Source organism: Aulonocara stuartgranti, assembly GCF_965226115.1.
Source record: "Aulonocara stuartgranti genome assembly, chromosome: 23".
Lineage (NCBI taxonomy): Eukaryota > Metazoa > Chordata > Actinopteri > Cichliformes > Cichlidae > Aulonocara > Aulonocara stuartgranti.
The window spans coordinates 21,572,613-21,597,400 of NC_138958.1; the positions used below are offsets into that span (position 1 = coordinate 21,572,613).

The 24,788-nt window shown below is 41.6% G+C and overlaps 1 protein-coding gene and 1 long non-coding RNA gene across 3 annotated transcripts in view; one reads left to right on the plus strand and one right to left on the minus strand.

The window, feature by feature from the left end:
- Positions 1-24,788, plus strand: part of LOC309700900 — a 447,937-nt gene that overhangs the window by 328,892 nt on the left and 94,257 nt on the right. The gene's annotated exons all lie outside the window — the stretch shown is intronic.
- The window catches only part of LOC309700170 (uncharacterized protein), a 33,927-nt gene continuing 11,381 nt past the window's right edge, over positions 2,243-24,788 (minus strand). Inside the window, exons 3-5 of the mRNA XM_082523616.1 lie at positions 19,710-21,363; positions 15,722-15,810; positions 2,243-4,498 (exon numbers count right to left, since the gene is read on the minus strand). Of these exons, the coding sequence (XP_082379742.1) occupies positions 3,545-4,498; positions 15,722-15,810; positions 19,710-21,363 (2,697 nt within the window). The 3' untranslated portion in view covers positions 2,243-3,544. The remainder of the gene's footprint in view (positions 4,499-15,721; positions 15,811-19,709; positions 21,364-24,788) is intronic.

Genomic DNA, 24,788 nt, shown 5'->3' on the forward strand with positions numbered 1-24,788 from the left:
ATTGTACAGGAACAGGTTATATTGTGTAATGTGTTTTTATTTTTGTGTTATGGGCTGTATTGGTGTACATCAGGAATGTTACACTAATCAGTTTCCTCTACATCTCTAAAAAATGTGATTTGAACTGTGTCCCTTTTTCCAACTTAGAAAAACAAACAAACACTAGAAAATATTACTTTTCAATTCAGTTTCAAATGTACAGTGCCAAATCACAACAAACGTTGCCTCAACATGCTTTATATCACAATATAAAGACCCTACAATAAGTCAAAGAAAACAGAGAAAACCCCAACAATCATATGACCCCAATGTGAGCAAGTGTTTTGGTGACAGGAGGAAGGAAAAACTCCCTTTTAACAGGAAGAAACCTCCAGCAGAACCAGGCTCAGGGAGGCGCGGTCATGTGCCGTGACCAGTTGGGGGTGAGGGGAGGAAGACTGGGACAAAGACATGCTGAGGAAGAGAGCCAGAGATTTATAATAACTAATAATTAAATGCAGAGGTGTATAAACACATACTGAGTGAAAAAGGTGACTGAAGAAGAAACATTTCACACATCATGGGAATCCCCCAGCAGCATAGACCTATTACAGCGTAATTAAGGGAGGATTCAGGGTCACCTGATCCAGCCCTAACTATATGCTTTATCAAAAAGGAAGGTTTTGAGTCTAATCTTAAAAGTAGAGATGGTGTCTGTCTCCTGATTTCAAACTGGAAGCTGGTTCCAAAGAAGAAATCAGACTTTTGAGTTTTCCAGATAGAGTGGTCAAGGCTGGGTGTCAGGCTTTCAAATAAATTTAAACTCTGTCTGGGTCTCGTGGTTGATTAATATCTTAGAGTGGAAGATTGCTGCCACACCCCCTCCTCGGCCTGCACTTCGAGGATTCTGAGAATTAGTATGACTCAGGGGTATTGATTCATTTAAGCTAACATAATTATCCTGCTGTACCCAGGTTTCTGTCAGGCAGAGTAAATCACTTTGTTAATTACTTATTAATTCATGTACTAACAGACACTTAGAAGAGGGAGACCTAATGTTTGATAATCCCATTTCACTGTTTTAGAGAGCTGCTGCACCCAGAGTGGGACGGATACTGTCTCTCCTCACAAGACCACGTTTCCTCCAGAAAGTTTGCCAATTATCTATAAAGCCCACATTGTTTTCTGGACACCACTCAGACAGCCAGCAATTTAAGGAGACCATGCGGCCAAGCATGTCACTCTGGGAAGGGGACCAGGAAAACCAACCAAGTCCGACATTGTTTTGGCAAAATTACACAAGATTCAATATTAATTTTTAGTGATTGTTGTAACCAGGTGTCATTACTGCTGATGTGAATTTTAATTTTATGGAAGTTATGTTTACCCTTAGCCAGTAGTGTTAGGTTGGCCTCAGTGTAGCCTATTTTGGCTGTTTGTGGGTGTGTAGCAGTGTAGAGCAATAGACGGGATGGTGGTGTTCTGGTGGTTTCTGTTTAGACCATGCTTCCTCCTCACTGTCACCCTGCTGTGGGAGATCTAATGGTTGCTATGCTACCTTCAACTGCACAGACTACAGGAGCCTGGCGAGCTACAGGTATTTCAAGGCTGTGAAGCCAGGACTCCAAATCAGTGATCCTGGCCTGCAGCGCTGCAAACAGGTTATATTTATCACAAGTATTGTTATTACTAAAGGAAGTCAAGGAGTAGCAAAGCATCTGACACACTGAGCAGGAAAGTACAAGAGGGACAGGTGAAGAAGCCATACTGCTAGTGAATCCTATAGACAAAATGAATGAATGTTGTGAATATAATTAGCAGATGAATCAAAGGAGACTGTGCTACAGAAAAAGCCTTGAAGATTACACTATGAAATAAAACGTTATCTATGTTTGTTTGTTTGTTTTAATTGGCTACACAGATGAGCTACACAAAAACACCACTGTGCTCTGTAACAAAAACATGAAATGGTAGTGTACTGTGCAGAGAGCTCTCGGTTTGGGGCATTATAATGGTGGAGCCAAATCAAACTTGACCATGAGAAAAGTGAGGAAGACGAGGAAGATTCTCTGGTTCTTCTCTCTGATGTATCTATCAGATAGATACATCTACTACAAACTGTCTCTTGTAAGTGTATGATAATTTTGACTGTCAAAGACTTTTAATCTAACCAAAGACCATGAATTTCTTCTTTTAATTTTTCTTTTTCCCCCACAAAACACCAATATAATTGTTAGTATTAAACAAGAGAAACTGAATTAGATCACGTGGAAATATTTTATTAATTAAGTTTTACACAATAAGAGATTAACAGAGTTATTGGTTTGGTTTTCATCTTTCGGGGTGTCAGAACATCGATGACAGCATTTAAAATGAGCTGAAACAGCTTTGAGACAAACTCAGCATCGACTCTCAGACAGTACTGCGTTTCACCACTTATTATACACACAGTATTTACTGAGGTGCTGTTTCATTCAGTGTATTTAACAGTCAGGGCCTCAGTGAGAAATGAGAGCGCTAACAGCAACAGCAGAAAAGAACTACAGCAACTATTTCATTATTCTCCACTGAAACAAAACTAATGTCTGAAAACAGAGAGCAGGTCGGGCTTCCCTCTGCATTTTAAACTTTATTATGCTTTTAATTTAGAGGGCATCATCTTATTCAGAGTGAAACACAGCAACAGCTCTGATGACCTGAATAATCATTAATCAAATACACGCATGAGTTTAATGGTTTAAATAATGCACAGCAGCAGTGACAGTGCTGCCCTGGCTCAGAGCGCCCTCTGCTGGATTTTTACTCCAACTGCTGCATTAACATTTACATTTAGGCTGAACACCAGAGAGAAAGAGTAATGATTTAAGACTTAGCTAGCTAAATGTTTAAGTACCAATACCACAACTTTACATTAGCATCATGAACGAAGGACAGGGTTGAGAAGGAAAAAGGACGAGTGGGCCGTGGGTGTCATTGTGTGCTGATCAAGTATTGCAGTCTTGAAACTAAACATAAAAATGATGGTACAAATGCATTTATGACGTGTATGATAGTTAAAATAATATTACTGATTCAAAACAGCAGCTCATAGTCCTGTTACTTCAGAGGTAAGATGACTAAAGTTCAGCAGCTGATGATCATCAAAGGAGACGATAAAAGTTCAGATTTATATTTATGTGATTATGAACAAGTGTGTTGTAGTAGAACAGAGGAACAGTGTCTCCATCCTGACTTTGATATTGATATAACACCAGGTCAATTAAAATAATACAATGTTAACATTTGTACTCATACGTGTGCCTTTAAACATTGAAAAAAGAAAAAGAAAAGGAGAGTTTCTATTTACTCACACTGGATTTCCTCAAATGGATCATTTTCTTCAACTTGTAAACAGATTAAAAAATAAATAGAAATCAACTAACGTTGAACTTCTGCAGCTTCTGAGTGAATCTCATAATCTTCAGAAGGTGCAGTTTGCCAAGTTCTGTTTATAGGACTTCTTCTTTGTGTTAGTTAAAATAATGAGCTTAACCTATAATTGATCCAATTTCCTCATGTAAAAAGATCAGACTGGCTGATTGACAGGACAGATGATCAGCGGCGCAGAGTTGTTACCATCATCATTATTACCGGGACAGAAGAATGGGTAGAGTTTCTCGGTAAAGGAGCAGCCAGTAAAGGAGTAGATAAGAGCTGCGTGATCTACGTCATAAAAGGAGACCAGACCCTCCTCATAATCCACAAACACTCCCACCTTCTCAGGACGGTGAAGAGGAAGATGGACTGGAAGGTTGTCAAGAGCTATAAAACTATTTTTACCTAAAATTACTGTCCAGTAACCATTCGCAGGACTCGGATTGGGGTCTTCCTTCCTGTTGATTGACTCTCTGACCACCCCTAAAAACCATTTGGTCTTTTCTTTAACCTGAATTTCAAAGTATAATCTGCCTGAAGAGAGACTCTGCTTTGCTAAAACACAAACACCTTTAAAAAATGTCTCTGGGTTGTCTGGATGTTGCTTCCTTCTATCACCACAGTGTACTTGTTTTCCATCATCAGACAGGATGAGTTTCGGATGTGCTGTATCAGGATCAAGAGTCATATCCACTGCATACTGCTGGATCCTCTTCAGCTCAGCCTCAAACAGCTCATATGATAGTGGATGGATACTGACCTCTGTCCAGTCATTGCTGGTTGGAGCAACTTGTAGGCATGAGAAGCTTTGAATGAGGTGGAGGTGATCTTTAGAGAGTGAGAGCTGCTCCACCTCAGAGCTTCTCTTCATCAGCTCAGAGATTTCCCCCAGCTCATGTCTGATCTCAAACACCGTTTTACACACAGGACACTGACACCTCTCACTGATATCCCAGTGTTGACTAATGCAGTTTTTGCAGAAGTTGTGTCCACATGGTGTGGAGACTGGATCAGTGAAGAGATCCAGACAGATGGAGCACAGAAACCGATCTTCAGATTGAAGACAGCAGGCAGCAGACATGTCTGAAAGAAAGAAAATGAAATTATTTTATGCACAATTCAGTTTTACTCATATTTAAAGTGGACTTGTTCTGCTTTTACTTCCTTCTGTCTCATGTCTCCTCTTCCGGTGGTGGATGGTCATGTTAAACACGACCAACACTCAGTTTCACAGGGTTTTTTTACTCTTAGATCCATATGAGGACAATACCAGCCATCTGTGTTAGACAGGATCATTAGTTTGAAACAAGAAATCAAATGGGTGATGTTGAATGTTGTCAGCGTGAGTGCCCCACAGGTTCGATGTCAGTTAGAGACATTCTGGAGTAACTTGGATAAAGTGGCAGAGAGTGTCCTCAGTGGGGAGGAGAGTGGTGTTTAGAGCAGACTTTAATTGACATGTAGGTGAAGGAGGCAGAGGTTATCAGGTGTTGGGCAGGTATGGTGTTAATGAGAGAAATGAGGAAGGACAGATGGTGAAGCATTTTGCCAAAAGGATGGAAATGGCTGTGGTGACCATGTACAAGAAGAAGCTTGGAGACGATGGCTCTAACAAAAAGAGTCAGAATGACATGAACAGAGCATTGAATCATGAACGTGATCAGCTATACTCACTGCTGTTTGTTGTGTTGTTGAGGAAAACCTGATAGACTCAGTTGAATCTCCGCCTCTCCCTGCAGGTGTGTCAGGCACAAAGCAGTGAGCTCTTCAGACCCTGACATTAGAGATGAAAGGTTTTAAATGTAAACTTCTTTTTCTCTGTACAACAAATGTAATCTGTTCAGTGCTGCTATTAAATCAGCTCCTATGTCATCATTTAGAAAAAATGTGAAACACACCAGCTGCAGCAGTGTTACAGTTATTTTTCCTGACACAGAGAGAGTTTAAATTTAAAACAGTGTGATCGTGATCATCTGTACTCACCAGTGTTGGACAGAAGCTCTGCTGTGCTGCTCAGAAAGGCTGGATGAGCTCAGTTTAAGGTTCCTTTGAGGAGAAACAGATTTTCCGCAGTGAAACTGCTGTGAAACAAAAATTTACTTTCACTTACTGTCTTTATATTTGTTTGTTTTTACTCCTAGTCCGTAATCCTGTGTTGATGCAGAAGTATTCTAAGTCATAAAGAGATGAGACTGAACATCTGGATTTTAAAACAGTGTGATCGTCTGTACTCACCAGTGTTGGACAGAATCTCTACTGTGCTGTTGAGAACGGCTGGATGAGCTCAGTTTGATTCTTGTTTAAAAGAAACAGATTTTAAAGTTCTTTCAGTTTCACTTTTCGAATTCTGATCCTGAAGTTCTGGTTTTTCAGGTTTTGTTCTGCCTCTGTCAGCAGGTGAGAGCTGGTGGCTAAGCAGAGACTTTTAATGTGATTATCAGCCAGAAACATTCAGATGTTTTCTTACGCATGTGAGTTTCTGCCTCTCACACAGATCTGACTTCATGTGTTCCTTTGATATTTCAGTCATGTTGAGCAGCTTTGTTTGGGTTGTTTTTCAAACGTGAAGGGAAATTTTTGCTGTCACATTTTCTGTTTGTTTTGACTTCTCAAATGTTGTTCAGCTCTAAAGCTGCACCATCATGTCAAGAAACCAAACAGATTCTCTCATGATTTGTGCAACTAATCATTTCCTCAAATCTTGACACGAGATGTCGGAGAGCAAAAAGACCTTAGAAACACTAAACCTGGATTTTTTTTATAGCAAAATTTGTCTCAACAGTGTTACAAATAAGTATGAGTGTAAACTAAGACAAATGACTGCAGTGATGTGTGTTTAACTTTGGAGGATTCTCAAACATGCTTAAATCCACACATAAATGCAAAGCAATTTGAGCACATGCAAAACTTCTTTTACAAATGTATACATCCAAACCCAAATAAACACTGATCAGTTACACACAATTTATTAAGTTCATCTTCACAAATCTGATAATTTTCTCTTTCATTAAACTTTCTCTGCGTACAAATGTATAAAACTACACATAACATCCTTTCTGCTCACTTAAAGCCATAATTTTTCAAATGTTTGTGTCACTATTTCCTCAAATGTAAGAAGACCAAACGCACACAGACGCATCCTCACAGAGAAGCAGCACTACCTGCATAGCATAAGTTGACCATATGTTACTGCTAGATGTATTAAATTATAAATTTCTGTTCTGTGCAATAGCAGGATTCAATGATAGAGATATTTCAGCCTTTATTTAAAAAGTCAGAGCCTTTAAAAACTGCTAAAGAGGTTTGATGAAGTCGTGTCCCTGTGGTAGCGCAGAAGCACCTCAGATATTAGAGGTGCAACGGATCACGGTTGATCCGAAATCCGAACCGATCCCACTCCACGGTTCGGCACGCACGTGATCCGAAGATTCAAAAAAGAAAAAAAAGTATGTGTATGGTGCGCGTGGTCAGTCTGTCAAGCGGTATGGTCAGTGCTAGCGGTCCAGGTGGAGGAGCAGAGGAGTTTTCGGCATTTAAGCAGCCCTTTGCTGCCCAGTCCGACCGGGCTAAAGCTATTACTAAAGCTATTGGGGTGTTTAGCTGCAGACGGGAGGTCATATTCCGTTGTGCAAAACAAGGTGTTTAAACTGTGATGAACGTGCTTGAGCCACGCTATGATATCGCGTTGCAAGTCCACTTGCAAACCTGTGTTAAGTAATAAAATCAGTTTAATTATCATGTTAAACCTTTTTAACTCCTGGCTCCACCCAGAGCCTGCATCCTCGGAACTGCCTAGAAACAAAACCTGTGTGTTAACATGAACTTTACCTTTGAAACTCAGTTTTCCCCACTTATGATCCAATCTGTGCCATAAGAAACAAAACTTAAGACAGAGCAGTTATCAGTCATGTTCTTCATACAAAATTTCACATTTTAATTTCATGTTGCTCCTCTGAATGTAATGGTACTTCTTTTAATTTTGACTTTATCAGAGCTAACCAAAATATGTTTTCTCTCTTTACTTTGCTCCCGTTTTCCTCCAGTACCAGCTAGTATCACATACCCTTACCGATTGTGCTCTTTTAATAATTTACTGTTTTAAAGGAAGAAAACCTCAGTCTCTTGGACCAGTGTTTGTTATTCCATAACTGTTTTTGTTTTTGTTTTAATGTAAGAAGTCTACCATTCCCCTATGTAACTCGTAAATTTTGCTTTGTTCTGACTATTTTCCTCTATAAAATTTAATTGTCTTCTACAGTGGCCTGCTTTGGTTAATGGTAACATGAGTAATATCAAAAATTTCCTCCCCTTTAGCATTTGACATTCTCCCAACAATATAATGTGATACCATAATCTAAACCCAGTCAACAAAACAGAATTTTCTTCAAGCAAACATCAACAACCCAAAATTAGCAGCTCCAGAATTAAGTCTTCCGCTCCTCCTGCTCATGGCAAAAGCAAAGCAAAGCAAAACAAAGCAAAGCACCCCCTTCTCTTGCCAGTGTGGTGAATTGTTTGTCAGCATTTATTCATCCTACCCTTGGTCCAGTCTTTATCTCAGTGTCCAGTCAGTCCAACCTTTAGTCCACATCGTCAGTCCATCACAGTCACACACATTCGCTCACACGCATTCACACCAGATATTGCTAATAGTGGAGACTCCCGCGTAAATAATCCCATTCTCCGCCCTCAGCAACATGAGCTCATTCATTTGTTTTATTTTGTTTTGTTTTTTAGGAAAAGAGTTCTTTATGCTCTTGGACTGGATTGACTCACTGCAATCCTTTTAGACAGGGACTTACAACCTGATCAGGTCCCCACAGGTAGCCTTTTCCTCAGCCCATTGTAATCTGGAAAAGCTCACCTTATGTTTGTTCTCCTGAAAAGTTTTTACAGCGCTGTTAATTCACTCCTGCAGGCCTGCTTAGCACAAAAATGAGAAAAAGAGAGCTGATTAGTAGCTCATCAAAGCACAAAACATAATCACCTGACAGATTTTCTCTTAAGTGCACTGTTACAAGGGCCCAGTTCTACCCACGTCCAGGATCAATAAAACTCCCTCTATTAAAATAAGAAAACAACCCAAACCTAACTGTCAGAATCAACCCATCACTAAAACAACAACCCCAAAAATCGTAATCACAGAAAAGTTTTGCCTCAGGTTCTTCAGCGACTGACAGTCTGAGGTCAACTGACATAATTTCACCTGCTAAATACACAGAAAATCTTGTTAAAAGCCACATAGTTTTGCACACCATTGATATTCTCATTAAGCCCTCTCTAAAGACGTTATAACAATCTATCATCACTAAATTCTAAATTTATTTTCCAAATCTGGACTCCTGCACTTAGACTACTGCACTGACCATTTTATTTAATTATCCTGTATGTTACCAAGCCTTTGTTCTCACCCAGTCACAGTGTCTCTTTCAGTGCAAGCTTCACTCATACAGTCAGACAGGAAACCCAAGTTGTTCTTTTCTTTTCCTGTCCCCAGTCATTCAACTAATTTGCATACTGAGTCATATCTCAAGAAGTTGCCGTGACAAGAGAAATGCATATTTAAACATTACCACATTATTGAATTATTTTTATTTTCTTTCAGTAATCACTTGTTTTGATCAATCTGTACAAGAACACTTCTAATTCACTATTCTAAAAACTACTTTAAGCTTTAATCACTTTTTCCTTTTCACAAAAATCACTCTATTGTCATGGAACTTCCCTGAGTTATTCCTCAAGTTCAGGGTTTAAGTGTGTTAAATTCACACTATTTTAACACTGATGAAAGATAGTAAGCTGATTTTCATTGCATGTGTGTGTGTTATTAGTCAGGTTAAATCGATGTCTGTGCAGTGGAGCTGCAGATCCACCAGGGCATGTTCTCAAAGCTGCCTTTCCTACACATTTCTCTGCTAAAATTGGATCATTTTTTAACTACTTAGCTATTAGTCCGATGGTCTTTGTATCAATTTTTCATCACACTAAGCGACTTGGACAAGATGATAAACAGACTCACATGCTCAAGATGCTGTCTAATCTTCATGGGCTCTCTTGTTTTTGGAAGTGTTGGTAAGGTTAATACATTTTCTGTTCGTGTGTGTGATTTTGTATATGTTTCTTTTTGCAGTGTTTCAGACTCCTTCACAATTTTCCCACTTAAGCAGTCAGTTTTCTTTTTTCCAGGTTTGCTAACCCACATTTTGATTTCCCATATTAAATAACAGCATTCCACTGTGTTATCACGTACTCCTCTCACTCCGTTGTCCTCTCCCACTTCAACAGTCCAAAGCCAGGCAGTTCTCTTTCCGCTTTGTCCTGCATTCTCCACTGTCTCTCTTTAACTGCCATGTTATTGCTCTTTGGAACTGCATTCCTTGTCTTCAGCCAGGAGTGAGAGCTCGCTTGTCAGGTTTAGTGACACATGGCGCTGTAAACAATTCAACCAGAAACTTGGCCTGAATGTTTCCAGTGATGTTAACCTATAACTTTCTTCCGACTGCTGGATGTGGAAAATTGATCCAGGTCTGCTTTGCACCTAAAAGTGACAAAACTAAGACATTTCATTATTATCATCACTGCTTAAACAACACGCATCTCTCTCTCTGGGCAGAAACACCAATTTATGTCATGTATTCACATTCACAAGTGTAAGCGTGTCTTTGTTGCGTCTATGTACCGGTATTTGTATTCATATTAAGATTGAGTGTAAGCTGATCTTCATTGCCTCGATGTGTTTTTTATAATCAGGTTTAATTCGTGCATCTTTGCACTGAGCTCTGGATTCAAACTATCTCACTTCTGATTCTCTCCAAAAATAATTTCACATGTAACAATTTGTGCATGTGTGTTTTCTATTCATTCATGTAATTAGTAGCTTATGTATTTCTTACTCTCTCCCTTTTTTTTTTCTTTTTTTTTACCTTTCTGTTATGATGCTCTGGACTCAATTTTCAATCCAATTCCCCATACGCTCTCACTCGAACTCGTCCGGGCATGACCTCTCACTGGTCCTTGTCCCTCTTCTCACAGTTTCCTGTGTGGCCTCGCAGGTCAACACAGGCCCAAATCAGGCGTTTCTTCTCTCCATTGCTTCTCTCTTGATCTTTTCAGTCTTTTCTTTATTTCAGGTTTACTCCCAGCATGGCAAATATGAAACTCAGTTTCCAGTGCTGTCCAGTGCTTTCACGCAATTATTTATCCCACTGTTCTTCCCAGCATGTAATTCAGAGTTCATCTTCCATCAAATGTTTTCTTACATGCTGCTGCTGGAGTCTTCAGTGTTATAGGTCAGTTGCACTGTCTTTTGCCTGCTGTTAATTCTTCAAGTCCACGGCGTTCTGTCTGTCTTCTGTCTTCATCAGGAGATTGACTGTCCTTTAAGCTTCTTCTCCAGATGAGGACAGAATGAGAGGTCAAGCTGTAAAAATTTTAAGCCGAAGGCTGGCCTGTTTGTCGTCCCAATTCTGTTAATCTATCATTTTGCCGCTGTACTCATGTTTTGAGGTTGAGTAAGTCCATGGGCACCTGTATTAACACACTAAAACACTTATTTAATATCATTTTCACACACATCAGCCAGTTCCTTTTATGGACATGCAAAATTGTTCACTTCCTGCCAGACACACACACACTCTCTTCTCTCAGACTTCATCTTTTCACGCACTCTGCTATGAACCCACGATTCTTACCCCAGTAGTGTTATTATTACTTATTTATTATTTTGTACAAATCCCACAGAATCACTCAGATGCAGTACCCACAATGTTCACACACTTAGAATCACCCAAAACATGCTTGTGATAGACTATTTTCATCAAACATGCTGTTTGGAATCAGAAAGATTCTATCACATAGACTACGGCGGGTCCCGTAATATTCATCAACATTAAATCAACAGTTTTCTATTCTAAGTCACTTAAGAAAACCTTGCCCAACCCAAGGTTTATTTCTCGGACCTCCACGTCCAAAATCAGCTTTTCTACTGACCAAATAAGTGCATAAAAAATGATCCTTTGATCATTAGCTATTTTTAACCAAGGTCCCAAGTCTTGGCAGGTGCTACCTGGAATAATCCTCACTCCCGAGGCCCCTTTTAGACGTCTCTAAATGGGAGGCAGTTTAATAAGTTTGACACTTATTAAACCCATAAAATGACCAATTACCTATTTATCCTTTGTTACTTTAAACATACATTGGTCTCTTTTCTCTTTTACCATGAAATACCATATTACCTTTAAGTCAGTACTGTCATTCTCGAAGTTTCATTATCATTACTTCAAAGCTTCTCATTCTCAAGAATTTAGTTTTACCACTACTGATCCAATTTAATAGTTAAGATCGTCAACTCAGCGAACAGATAATTTAGAATTCATCCAATGTGCACAAATTTGCTTTTTCTTTGAACAGGTTTGTGCCTACCTTTAAATCTTTTTAGACCAGTCTTCTGTTCGCCTCATATCAGATCCAACCTTTGGCCACATTTGTTCTCTCTGTTGCAAAGGGAACCAGGCGGAAACACCAAATATTAAACTCGATTCTTTGATCTCCATGACATTTATATATATTTATTCAATCATCTTCCGGAAGAGAGAGCCCTGCACACCCCAAAGGCAGTTGCAGGATCTCTAACATTACAAGCTCAACATGTGTCTTATATGGTGTTATTTTGGTACTTCAGACGTCACACACGTCATACGTGACACACACAGTTTCATTACAAACAAACTCCTTCTACTCAGTTCCTCTTTTCTGTGTCTGATTTATTAATATGCCTGTGCACTAAAACTTCCTGTGCAGCTTGAAATAACTTCCCCTTTCTGAGGTCTGTTGCCAGGGCAACCTGTCACCCCTCGTCTGAACTTAGTTTCACTCTGTCTGCTGCTCATACTCTGCAAAAACATGCAGTTTCCTGTCAGCCTGTGACCTAGTCAAGTCTGGGTGTTAGTGCATTTGAGCGCATAGCCGCTGCTTTGAAGTGGCCGAAAGAGTTTTGGTCCCTCTTGCTCCAATGTAAGCTTGTGGGAAAAGCCCAAGAAGTGTGTTCAAGCCTGTCTATTGAGCAGAGTTTAGATTATGAAATTCTTAAGAAAACTGTGCTGCAGGCATATGAACTGGTCCCTGAAGCATATCGGCGGAAATTTAGGAATCTTAATAAAACTGCTAACCAGACTTTTGTTGAGTTTGCGCGAGAAAAGAATGTGTTGTTTGAGAAATGGTGCTGTTCATGTAGAGTTAAAACCGTGGAAGAGTTGAAAACTCTTATTTTGCTGGAGGAGTTTAAAAAGTGTTTGCCGGAACGCATCGTGACTTATTTAAACGAACAAAAGGTGTCGTCTCTCACTAACACGGTACTCCTGGCTGACGAGTTTGTTTTAACGCACAAAAGTGTGTTCTGTGCACAGAATTCGTTTCAGGAAAATTTCTCTGAACGAAAAAAGTCACCACAAGCAGTGCGTAAAAATGTATCAGCGTTCATTGCTAGATCAAACGGTCGAGAATGTTTTTATTGTCACGACTCAGGACATTTGATTGCTGCGTGTCCAGTATTAAAAAGAAAAGAAGCGAGGGGCACTAAATTCCCTGCAGGGGTGGGTTTGATTAAAACCGCTTGCTCGCCAAAGGTGCACGTGGAGGCCGAACAAAAAACAGGAGAAAACTGATCGAACCCCTACATGCTCTTACATTAACATAATGACACAGTGACGGTCTGCCGGTTCTTAGAACTTAGAATCCTTTCTGTCGCATCTGTCAGATTCCGCCCGCAAAGATATCCTTGATCTGATTGAAGCTAATTTGCTGCTTTTCTCTGACCATCCTCGGCAGACGTCTGTGCTGTTTCATGATATCGTTGTGGAAGTTGATGAGCCAATAAAACAAAATGCTTATAGAGTAAATCCAACCAAGCGGATTTTAATGCAACAGGAAGTCGAATACCTGGTTGAACATGGGTTAGCTGAGCCCAGTAACAGTGCGTGGAGTTCACCCTGTATTTTGGTGCCTAAACCAGATAACACCCCACGTTTCTGTACCGATTTCAGAAAGGTTAATGCAGTCACAAAACCTGATTCTTTTCCTCTCCCCAGAATGGAGGACTGCATTGATCGTGTCGGCTCAGCTACATACGTCACTAAATTAGACCTGTTAAAAGGGTATTGGCAAGTCCCGTTAACCCCCAGAGCTTCTGAAGTCTCCGCGTTTGTAACTCCAGATCATTTCCTCCAATACACTGTAATGCCCTTCGGGTTGCGAAACGCACCTGCAACATTTCAACGTCTGATGCAGAAGGCATTGTTTGGAGTGAAAAACTGTGAGGCATACTTGGATGACATTGTCATTTACTCTCCAACATGGTCAGAACATCTGGAAACGCTCTCTGAGGTGTTCAGACGTTTTTGTGAATCTTCTCTCACATTAAACCTCTCTAAGTGTGAGTTTGGTAAAGCCACCATTACTTATTTGGGGAAACAGGTTGGACAGGGGCAAGTGCGCCCTGTGGCTGCGAAAGTACAGGCCATTGTTGATTTTCCTGTCCCGCAGACAAAAAGAGCTCTGCGTCATTTTTTAGGAATGGTCGGTTTTTATCGAGGGTTTTGCAGAAACTTTTCTGATGTGGTTAGTCCCCTAACCGATCTTGTTAGCCCCTTAAAGCCTTTTATTTGGTCTCCAGCGTGTCAGGTGGCATTCGAATCTGCCAAAGCATTGTTGTGCAGTGCACCAGTGCTAGCTGCACCGAATTTTGAGCGCCCTTTTAAACTAGAAGTTGATGCCAGCTCGTGTGGCGCAGGCGCTGTTCAGTTACAGGAAGATGGTCATGGCATAGATCATCCCGTCTGCTACTTTTCGAAAAAGTTTAACAGACACCAGACCCATTATAGCACCATTGAAAAAGAGGCTCTTGCCTTACTCCTTGCGTTAAAGCATTTTGAGGTCTGTGTTGGGTCAAGTGTGTTGCCTGTGCAGGTGTTTACCGATCACAACCCACTGGTGTTTCTTTCCCAAACATGCAACTCCAATCAAAGACTTATGCGCTGGTCCTTGTTATTGCAAGATTTTAACTTGGAGATCAATTACAAGAAAGGGAAAGAGAATGTGTTGGCTGATACTCTGTCTAGAGCACTTTCTCCTTGAATTAAACATTTTGGGGGTAATGTTAATTCTTGGGAAAGGGGGTGTTACGACTGTGATTGTAATCATATGTGAATTTGAGTGTCCAGGTGCTCCTCCGGGATTGGTGCATCCAGGGTGGATGGCTCGCACCGATTGGCTGAGAACCAGGAGGCAGCGGATAAGAAGAGACCGCCGGGGACTGCCACTTCATTCATCCTCGGCCCAACCCAACCGGCAGACTGTCACTGTGTCATTATGTTAATGTAAGAGCATGTAGGGGTGGACCGCCTTTTTGTTTGATCAGTCTTCTCCTGTTTTTTGTTAGGCAGGGAGGAAAGTGATTGTCGTTTGGTTTAGTTCTTTTGAGTAGGTAAGTTGTGTTTATTCCTGAGATAGGTTATCTTTTGTTTGTTGTTTTGGCCTTGGGTTCACCCTGAAGTTATGATATGCTCCCTTCCTTTGTTTAACTGCACTTATTGTAAATAAATCACTGTCACAAAATATTAAGTGTGTGATGTGCTGCTTGGGGTTGGACGGGGATGGATCACCCTTTATGTTGTGGTCTGGCCGCGCCTAGACGGGCCATAACATAATTGGGGGCTCGTCCAGGATTTGAACCCGGGACTGGTGAAGAAAATGATAAAGTGCCAGTCACGAGTCTTAGAGATACGGGTGCGTACCACTCATTCTTACTAGAGTCTGTGCTGCCTTTGTCTGAAACAACATCCTGTGGTTCCGACATACTAGTGTGGGGAATAAAAATGAGTGTCACCAAAACCCCTCTGCATATGGTACACCTGCATTCACCGTTAGTGTCGGGCTACGTTAAAGTCACCGTGCGCCAGCGATTACCAATCGAAGGAGTTTCCTTCATTCTTGGTAATGATCTAGCTGGTGGGCATGTTTTTCCCCCGCCAGAAGTTGTTGATGTTCCCGCCCTTGCTGCTGACTCAGACTCCACTGCTTCAGAGGTGTTTCCTGCGTGCGCAATTACTCGTGCTCAGGCTCGTAAAATGGGTGAGATTGTGGTTTTGTCGGGGTCGTTTATGGCTACGCTTGATGAAGACGACTCTTTCGTGTCACCCATTGATTCTGTAAAAGTCTCCACATGTGACGTTCCTGAAATGATTCCTGAGGACATTAATCAGACCTTGAATATGACCAGAGAAATGTTGATCAAAGCACAGCAGGGTGATCATTCACTGGTGCCTTGTTTTACCTCTGTTGTGGACAGAGAGGGATCTAAGGCTCCAGTGAAATATTTCCTTGAGAACGGTGTGCTGTTGCGATCTTGGTCTCCTGACTCAACTGATTTACATAGGGTAAGTCAGGTTCTGGTGCCAAAGGAATATAGACTCCAGATTCTCAGTCTCGCACATGATGCCAGCTTAGCTGGACATCTTGGGGTCAAAAAAACTTATCACCATATACTACGTAACTTCTTTTGGCCTGGACTAAAATCAAAATCAAAATTGTCGCTCATGTCATACATGCCAGGTAGTGGGAAAGCCAAATAAACCGATTCCGCCAGCTCCTCTTCATCCGATTCCAGCGCTGGGTGAGCCGTTTGAGAGAGTTCTGTTGGACTGTGTGGGCCCGTTGCCAAAAACAAAATCAGGCCACCAGTACATGTTAACGGTAATGTGCGCTGCCACTTGTTTTCCAGAGGCAATTCCATTACATACATTAAAGGCAAACACTGGGCCTCTCATCCCCTTGTCTCATAAAACAATCTAATCAGCAAATAAGTATTAAGATTATATATTAAATACATGACACTCAATACATAACTAGCCAAATTAAAGCTTTCTGATTAACCCTCTGGGGTCGACGGACCCCGAGTCTCCATTTCAACTTGGGTCGAACGTGCGGACTTCAAACTATTGTTAAATCCTCCCAATTCTTTTGATCTTTGGGCTGAAGGACGGACAATACTCTGTGTATAAATGCTCAATCAACAATCTTTTATTTCATACAATTCAACACAAACCATCCGGAGGGGAGATGAGCGCGGGAGGGTGTCCGCCTGATCTCGAAGTGTCTGAGCATTCCTCACATTCTTATAGCTTCAGCCCCCCTCCAAAGTCATAAAACCTAAACATCCACATTCTTTCTCTCTCTCAGTCAGCCTAAGTTATGACCTTGGCTTCCTGTGCAGTATGTTCTGTTCTTTTCTAATCAGACAAATAAGGCCATGATTCTCTGAAAACAGTATTTCTTATAACTCAGCAGTATCATGCATCATAAAACAATATCATTCATTCACAATAAATCAGCAGTCTAATGTAATACAAATCAGTTTAATAAATCTAATAGTTATCACCTCTTCTAAGTCAGGATAATAATGCAAACTAAAACTACATAATGATTTCACAATCTTTAATTAGGGGTCTAACGTGGCATAAGATAATATAATAATCTCACACTATATACCAGTTTTTAAATTGTGTTGATAGGCCACGTAAAACCGATGTTTTTTGAATAAAACAGGGGCGTTTACTCCGGGAAGAAACGGCCCATCTTCTCCAGAATTGTCCTGATCACACACAGCAAATAAGAGAAGAAAGGAAACCATGGCAACTATGTTAATCCCTAGACCCAAAACTTTTCACAGCAGGACGCCAGAGGAACACCGTCTGGACATCAGAAGTTCTGTACAGCAGTGGTCCGTGAGTTGTTTGGTACAAGGCCACGAGAGTTGAGGCTCCGGTGTGAAATTTATGGTTTTCAGGGTTTTTATCGTTAATTTGGTTTCCCTGGGTCTTTCCCTTGTTGTAGATGTGTCTTATTTTGAAAGAAATATTTACACGTTACCATAGCGACCAGGGAGCATTAAGCGGCAGAGAGGAGGATGTGTTACGGATTCAAATATCGAGGAGGGATACAGGAGGAATCCAAATCACAACACTGGTCCAGGAGGGTTAGGTCAAATGATGATTTTAATGAACACACGTGTGGGGAGATGTACACTGCAAAACATCAGCTGTAGATCTCCGCCCAATAATACACAAGCAGTTGTTTTTATAACATCAGGGTAATATTTATGACGCCCCCTCATGCGTCAAGCAGATACAATACATGCATAAGCTTCAAAACCACAAATGTTCTGGTAACGACTTTTGACACATTTGAAAAGAACATTCTCTCCGTCTCCACGCCAGGCGCATCCGGTAGCTCATCTTACCCTCGCTTATCTCCGAAACCTCAGAGCACGTCCTACAACAAACTATCACTTATGCAGGCACAAAATGCAGTTGCAAGCTTGCAAAATATGTCTGAACTCTTACCTAGAAATGAATCTACCTACGATGTGTGTGTATGTGTGTCCCGACCTCAATTGCACTCTGTTTCACCTCTCACCTCGCCTACTAAAGCTCCCAACCAGACAGAGGCCACTCTCATATGTGTACTAACCTAACTGAAAGTATATATGTAATATATTGAATAAATGTTTTAATCAAATGGCCCTACTTAAAGCTTAATAAAAACATAAATGAACAAAGGATCATACTGAATAATATGGTATAAGTGTTTTGTAAGCGTGTAAGCAACCTTTCCATAGCTCTAAGTCACTTTACTCAATAGATCGGCCGGAATTCGCGCCGGACGAAGCTTCTGACCATCAATTAACTCACCGCGCTTCAACTCTTTAAAAGCACCAAAATGCGATGTGTATAAAATGATTACAGTTGCACCTGCAATGAAAGATTATTATGTGATTATGCTAACACCTGAAATACAGACTTTAATGTAATATCAACAGCTTCAATAAATGCTTTAATGCAATGCTTGTTATGTGGTTCTAATGCAATGATAATGACTTAATACAAGGTTAATTAATACAATGATAATACAGATAATAAGTAACAGTGAAATCATTTGTCCACAGGACTATGCTGCTAATAAAGTTACAAAATTACATAGTACATTGACATTTATTATTATATTTACAAAATACCACAGTTTTTGTCTGGGTCGGATCATTTTATGGGGTTGTATTTATTCGCGACACCTTAAAGGCAGCTCCGTGTCTGACATGAACCGCTCTGTGGCGCAAAAAAGGTTGGGGACCGCTGCTGTACAGCATGAGGGTTAATAGGACCGTACTCATATGAATATGATGTGTAAATTCATTTATTCTTGTACATCGACGCCGTAGCGGCCCAATTCTTCACCCCAGTGAAGAGGTGATCGTTTTCTCCTTGTTTTAATAAATTAAGCCGTTTGGTCTTTGTTCCCCACAACATATCACCAATTTGAAAAAAACTTGTAAATAACTCATGAAAGAATAAAGTTACGTTGAAACCAAGCACACCATTGTTTTTCTTGTGACATTACCAATAAGTTTGATGTGTCACATGGCCCTCTTCCTATTAAAAAAACAAAAGTTGTATCCAAGATGGCCGACTTCTAAATGGCCACCATGGTCACCACCTATCTTGAGGAGTTTGCCCCCTCACATATACTAATGTGCCACAAACAGGTCTTTAATATCACCAACCATTCCCATGTTATTACGGTGTATCCATATAAATGGACCACCCTGTAGAGTGTCTACCTCCTCAGGCTGGACTTCAGGAAAAAAAAAAAATTTCAACTTGAAAACAGTCTAATAAAATAAATCAACTAAATTTCAGATTACTGCCTTGTTCTGCAGCTTCTAACCACATAGACTGGTGTAGTTTGGTCACTTCTCCTCTGTGTTGGTTTACACGTTGAGATTAATCTGTAATTGATCCAATTACAGATTAATCAGACTGGTTGACTGACAGAAAAGATGATCAGAGAAACAGCTACCACCACCACCATCATCATCATCATCATCGACACCGGAAAAGAAGAATGGGTAGAGTTTCTCAGTAAAGGAGCAGCCAGTAAAGGAGTAGATAAGAACTGCATCATCTACATCATGAAAGGAAACCAGACCCTAACTCTAAAAGAAAATTAAAGAAAGGTTCTTTTTAATAGGAAATTCCTCAGATTGATTATATATTTATAACAATTTCAAAAAACAATCAACTAAAGTTCCGCTTACTAGCTTTTTCTGTAGCTTCTAACTATGTCACGTGATTTTGATCAACAGGTGCGGTTTGGTCAGTTCTATTGTTAGGACTTCTTCTCTGTGTTGGTTTAAATGCTGAAATTAACCTGTAATTGATTCAATTTCCCCTTGGAAAAGAGAGACTGACTGATAGATCAGTTGTCACCATCACCCATCACAGGACAGATGATCAGAGGTGGACAGATTTTACCATCATCATTAACACCGGGACAGAACAATGGGTAGAGTTTCTCAGTGAAGGAACAGCCAGTAAAGGAGTAGATACGTGTTGCATCCTCTACATCATGAAATGAGACCAGACCCTCTTCATAATCCACAAACACCCCCAGCTTCTCAGGATAAGACTGAAAAGAAACACGGATTGGAGGGTCCTTAAGAGCTACACAAAGATTTTCATTTGCCTTAAAAACACACCAGTAACCTTTCTTGGGAGTCCACTCAAATGTGAATTCTTCCTTCCTGTTGACTGACTCTCTGACCACTCCTAACATCCAAAAGGTTTTCGCTTTAACTTGAACCTCAATGTAAAATCTGCCTGATGAGAAACTCTGCTTTCCTAAAACAATGGGAAATTCAGAAAATCTCTTTGGGTTGTCTGGAAGATCATTCTCCTCTTGATCAACGTGTACTTGTTTTCCATTATCAGACAGGATGAGTTTAGGATGTGCTGTATCAGGATCAAGAGTCACATCCACTGCATACTGCTGGACCCTCTTCAGCTCAGCCTCAAACAAGTCTTCAATCTCTTCATCAAGTGTTTCCTTCAGTTGACCCACAACTCTCACCACAGTCCCCTCATATGATGGTGGATGGATACTGACCTCTGTCCAGTCCTTGGTGGCTGGAGCAGCTTTCACGGATGAGAAGCCTTGGAGGAGGTGGAGGTGATCTTTAGAGCGTGAGAGCTGCTCCACCTCAGAGCTTCTCTTCATCAGCTCAGAGATTTCCTGTTCCAGATCTGTGATGAAACCTTCAGCCTGTTTCTCTGTTGTTTCCTGTTTATCTTCAATCTCCTTTATGAGCTCGTTCAGGCTTCTGTCAACAGACTCCTTCAGAGCAGTGAAGACCTGAACACCTTCTGCTTTCTTTCTGTCTGCAGCATCTTTACTCATCTTCACTGACTCTTTGATCTCCTGAATCTTCAGTCGTCTCTTCTGGATCATCTGTTGAATTTCAGCCTCAGTCTTCCCCAGCTCTGCCTTCTTTCCTTCATATTCTTCTCTCAGAGGAACAAACTCATGAGTATTGTGATCAAAAACACAGCAGAGCATGCAGACACATGTCTGATTGGTCTTACAGAACAGCTCCAGAGGTTTATCATGCTTCATACACATCCTGCTTTCCAGGTTCTCCTCAGGATCAATCAGCTGATGTCTTTTCAGCCGTGAAGCTGTCAGATGAGGCTCCAGGTGAGTCTGACAGTAGGAGGCCAGACACACCAGGCAGGACTTCAGGGCCTTCAGTTTGGTTCCAGTGCAGATGTCACAGGGAACTTCTCCTGGTTTGGCAGCTTGTTGCTCTGAGCTGCTGCTGCTGACTTTCTGCTGAGTTTCATGTCTGAACTGAGAAACCATCTCAGAGATGAAAGTGTTGATGTGCAGCTCAGGTCTGACTTCAAATGCCTTTTTACATAAAGGACACTGACACCTGTCACTGATATCCCAGTGTTGACTGATGCAGTTTTTGCAGAAGTTGTGTCCACATGGTGTGGAGACTGGATCAGTGAAGACATTCAGACAGATGAAGCATAGAAACCGATCTTTCGATAGAAGACAGCTGGCAGCAGACATGTCTGCACCCTGAGTGAGAAAGAAAAGAAAATGATTTTATTTTAAATCGCAGTCACATTTAAAATGAACCTATTTTGCTTTTCTTTCTCTTCTGTCACATATCTCCCTTTCCAGTGGTGGATTTTCGCGCTAAAAATGACCAGAGTTTCAAATAATTGTAAATGTACCTGTTTTTATACAGCTATATATCCGGTCTTTAAGTCTGATGTCGTTAGCTGTTTCCGGGTTCAAACTCCACTTCAGGTCCCAAAGTCAAAAGAACACTGCAACATCACTGAGAGCTATGAACTGTCTAAATTCTTTCATCTTAAATAAAGTGATTAGTGTGGCTGCTCTACCAGGTGTAACCACTAAGTTTAACATCCAGGCATCCATGAAAACAGAATTTATGAAGTTTAATGGACTTCAAAGTCAGTAGAGAGTTTGCTCGCTAGCTTACACCTAAACATAATATAGCATGTTCTGACTGAGGGATTTCTGAAAAATTAAAACGTACAGCTCTGCTACCACTTCCGACATAAATGAAGACAGAAAACTAAACAGTAGTGACGTTTGTAGGGTTACTGAAGTTGGGCTAGCTGGTATATAGAAATGTGGCTAGCTACACAGCTATGGTTAGTATTGTCATGGGCTGGGTCTATGACTGAGCATTTTGAGTTCATTTTGTATTTCTAATTTCTTATATTATATTGAAAGTATGAAAAGTTCTTGTGTTGGTATTATTGGTTAGGATTTAGTTGAATTTTTATTGCAGTTTAGGTTTTCATGTGTAAATCTGTTCTTGTCTCCTGTGTCAGTATGTCAGGTATTTCTTGTCTGTGTGTTTCATGTTGTCAAGCCAGTGATGTTATGTCTACGTCTTTCCATGTTTCCTGTTACTTTTCTCTGTGGTATCATGAGGTTCATTTGTGTCAGCTGTTTCCCTTTGTCAGTGTTTTCCAACCACTGCGACCTGGTGTGCTGTAAGAAATGATCAGCTGTGTCTTGGAAGATTATCTGGTTCCGTTTGATTAGCACTCTAAGTCAGCGGTCCCCAACCTTTTTTGCGCCATGGACCAGTTTATGCCCGACAATATTTTCACGGACCGGCCTTTAAGGTGTCGCGGATAAATACAACAAAATAAAACTAGTACCGGTACTGAAAAAAAGAAGATTTATTCATAACACATGTGAAAAGACCCAGGAAAACAGAGTTAACGATAAAAACGATAACAAAATAACGCTGAAAACCGACAAAAACCCTGAAAACCATAAATTTCACACCTGAACCTCAACTCTCGTGGCCCGGTACCAAACGACTCACGGACCAGTACCAGTCCGAGGCCCAGGGGTTGGGGACCGCTGCTCTAAGTGACAGGCATGAGTAACTGGCAAAACAATTACATTCTCCACTAGGGGGCAGTAACTACCTGCTCTAATTAAATGAGCTGCCACCTGCCAGTGAAACAGAAGAAGATGAAGAAGAAATTACATAATAGTCTTTCTTCGAGTCAGACAACACAGCGTGTAATAGCAATAGATAAATATTTGAAAAGAAAAAGTAGCCATCCTGACCCGGGTCCTGGAGAAAATTCCAATCCATTTATTTATTTATTTATTTATTAAGACAGAATTGTTGTCTAAAGGCAAAGAAAGATGCCCAACGGATTTACTTTACCAAATTGACCATCCCAGCCTTGCCATAATGGTCCATTTGATTCACCTTTTATTGTTTATTTTATTTTCACTTACTGAATATGGGACAGACTTGACTGGGGGAAAGAAGGAGAGAAAGAAAGAGGGAAAGAGAAACAGCTGGAAACAGCTGAGAAGAGGGACGGGGGAGAAGGGCAAAAACCAAAAACCAACAGAATGAGCAGAAAAAGAAAAAAAAGAAGAAAAAAAATGCATATATCAATCACCTGGATCACCTGCTGAGAAAGAAAACAGAAAACAAGCAGAAGAGAACAAGAGTAATAGAATAAACAACATCACAATGATATATGGGAATATGACAGTAAATACTAAATATTAAACATTATTGTGCAGCACATAAGATCAACAGAACACAGTGTGCTTTGAGGTAGGAGCCAAAAAGGGTGTAGTTTGTGGGTGTGATCACCCGTGTGTACACCTGTGAGCATGGACGCGTTTGTTTTTTGTTTTTTAAAAGGTTCCTTCATGTAATGATCTGCTAGAGGGTGTGGGGGGGCCACAGCCCCGTCCTCCAGGGCATGAAGCAGGTATGGAGGAGATCAAAACTCCAGACATCCAGAGGCCCCCAGAACACAAGAGACCAAGGAAGACCAACAGAGGGGCAGCAGCGCCACTGTCCCAGAAAGAGCTGAGGAGAGTCCCAGATGAGGGCTCACTCAGCAGCCGCGGAGCAGAAACCAGGGGGAGTTGCAGTGACGCGCCCGTGAGCTCCGCCGGCAGCCAGCCGTGCCTGAGTGACCGAGCCCCAGGCCGAGAGGCCGGGGGCACCCCACCTCCGAAGTGGCCCGAGCGAGCCCCAGGCTCCAGGCCCCGATAAGCGGCCGCCAAGGAGTGAGCCGGTGTGTACCTGGACGCCCACCCCCGGACACAAAGAACCACCAACGCACCGATGCCTGAGGGAGTCTGCCACTGGCAGGGGAAGTGGTGGTAGGGGGAGATAGGCCTCCATACCTTGGAGGGCCTAAGATGTCCCCAGAGAGGTGGCGCCTGACACCCAACCTGACATATAGACACAGAAATACAGGCACACACATATACAAACATCCATTCCCACCCTCATGCTCTCATATACACTTATTCCACACTCAACCAACGTGGAGACAGACATAAAGAGACGCTGTACACACAATCACACTCCCCAAGCGTACTCTAAGCCCCGGGTCTAGGTACCCTTGCCCCTGGAGGGGGGGAACTGCCCCCAGACCCAGGTGGTGTTACCCTTTTCCCTGCGGTGGGGGGAGGCAGACCGCCCTGACTCCGCAGCAGCAGGGAGGCCCCACACTCCAGACCGCAGTCGGACGGCCAACTCCTCCTCCTAGCCCCCCCGCTCCAGCAGGTCGCAGAGAATGGGGGTGAGAGAAGACTCCAAACCTCCCTCCACCCGCTCATTGTAGTGTTGATGCATGTGTGTTCTAAGGTGCATTTAAAACCCAGGAGGGCATGGAGCTACCTGCCAGAGAGCAGCAGGTAAGCGCATGGTCCCTCCTGCTGGCCCTCAATGTCTACGTGTATTTAACATTGAGAGGTGGGCAACGACGCCAGGGGTGGGGTGTACACCCTGATGGTACTTTGGATTCCGTGTATCGTGCCCACCCCCAAGATCCTATATGTATGTGTAATGAGAGTGTGAGTAATGTGAATGTCTAAGTTGTGGGATAAAATTGAGGCAGAGGCAGCCAGAAGGGGACGGGGGGGGGGGGGGGGGGGGGGTGGCATCCTCTGCACCCTGGTGACATACC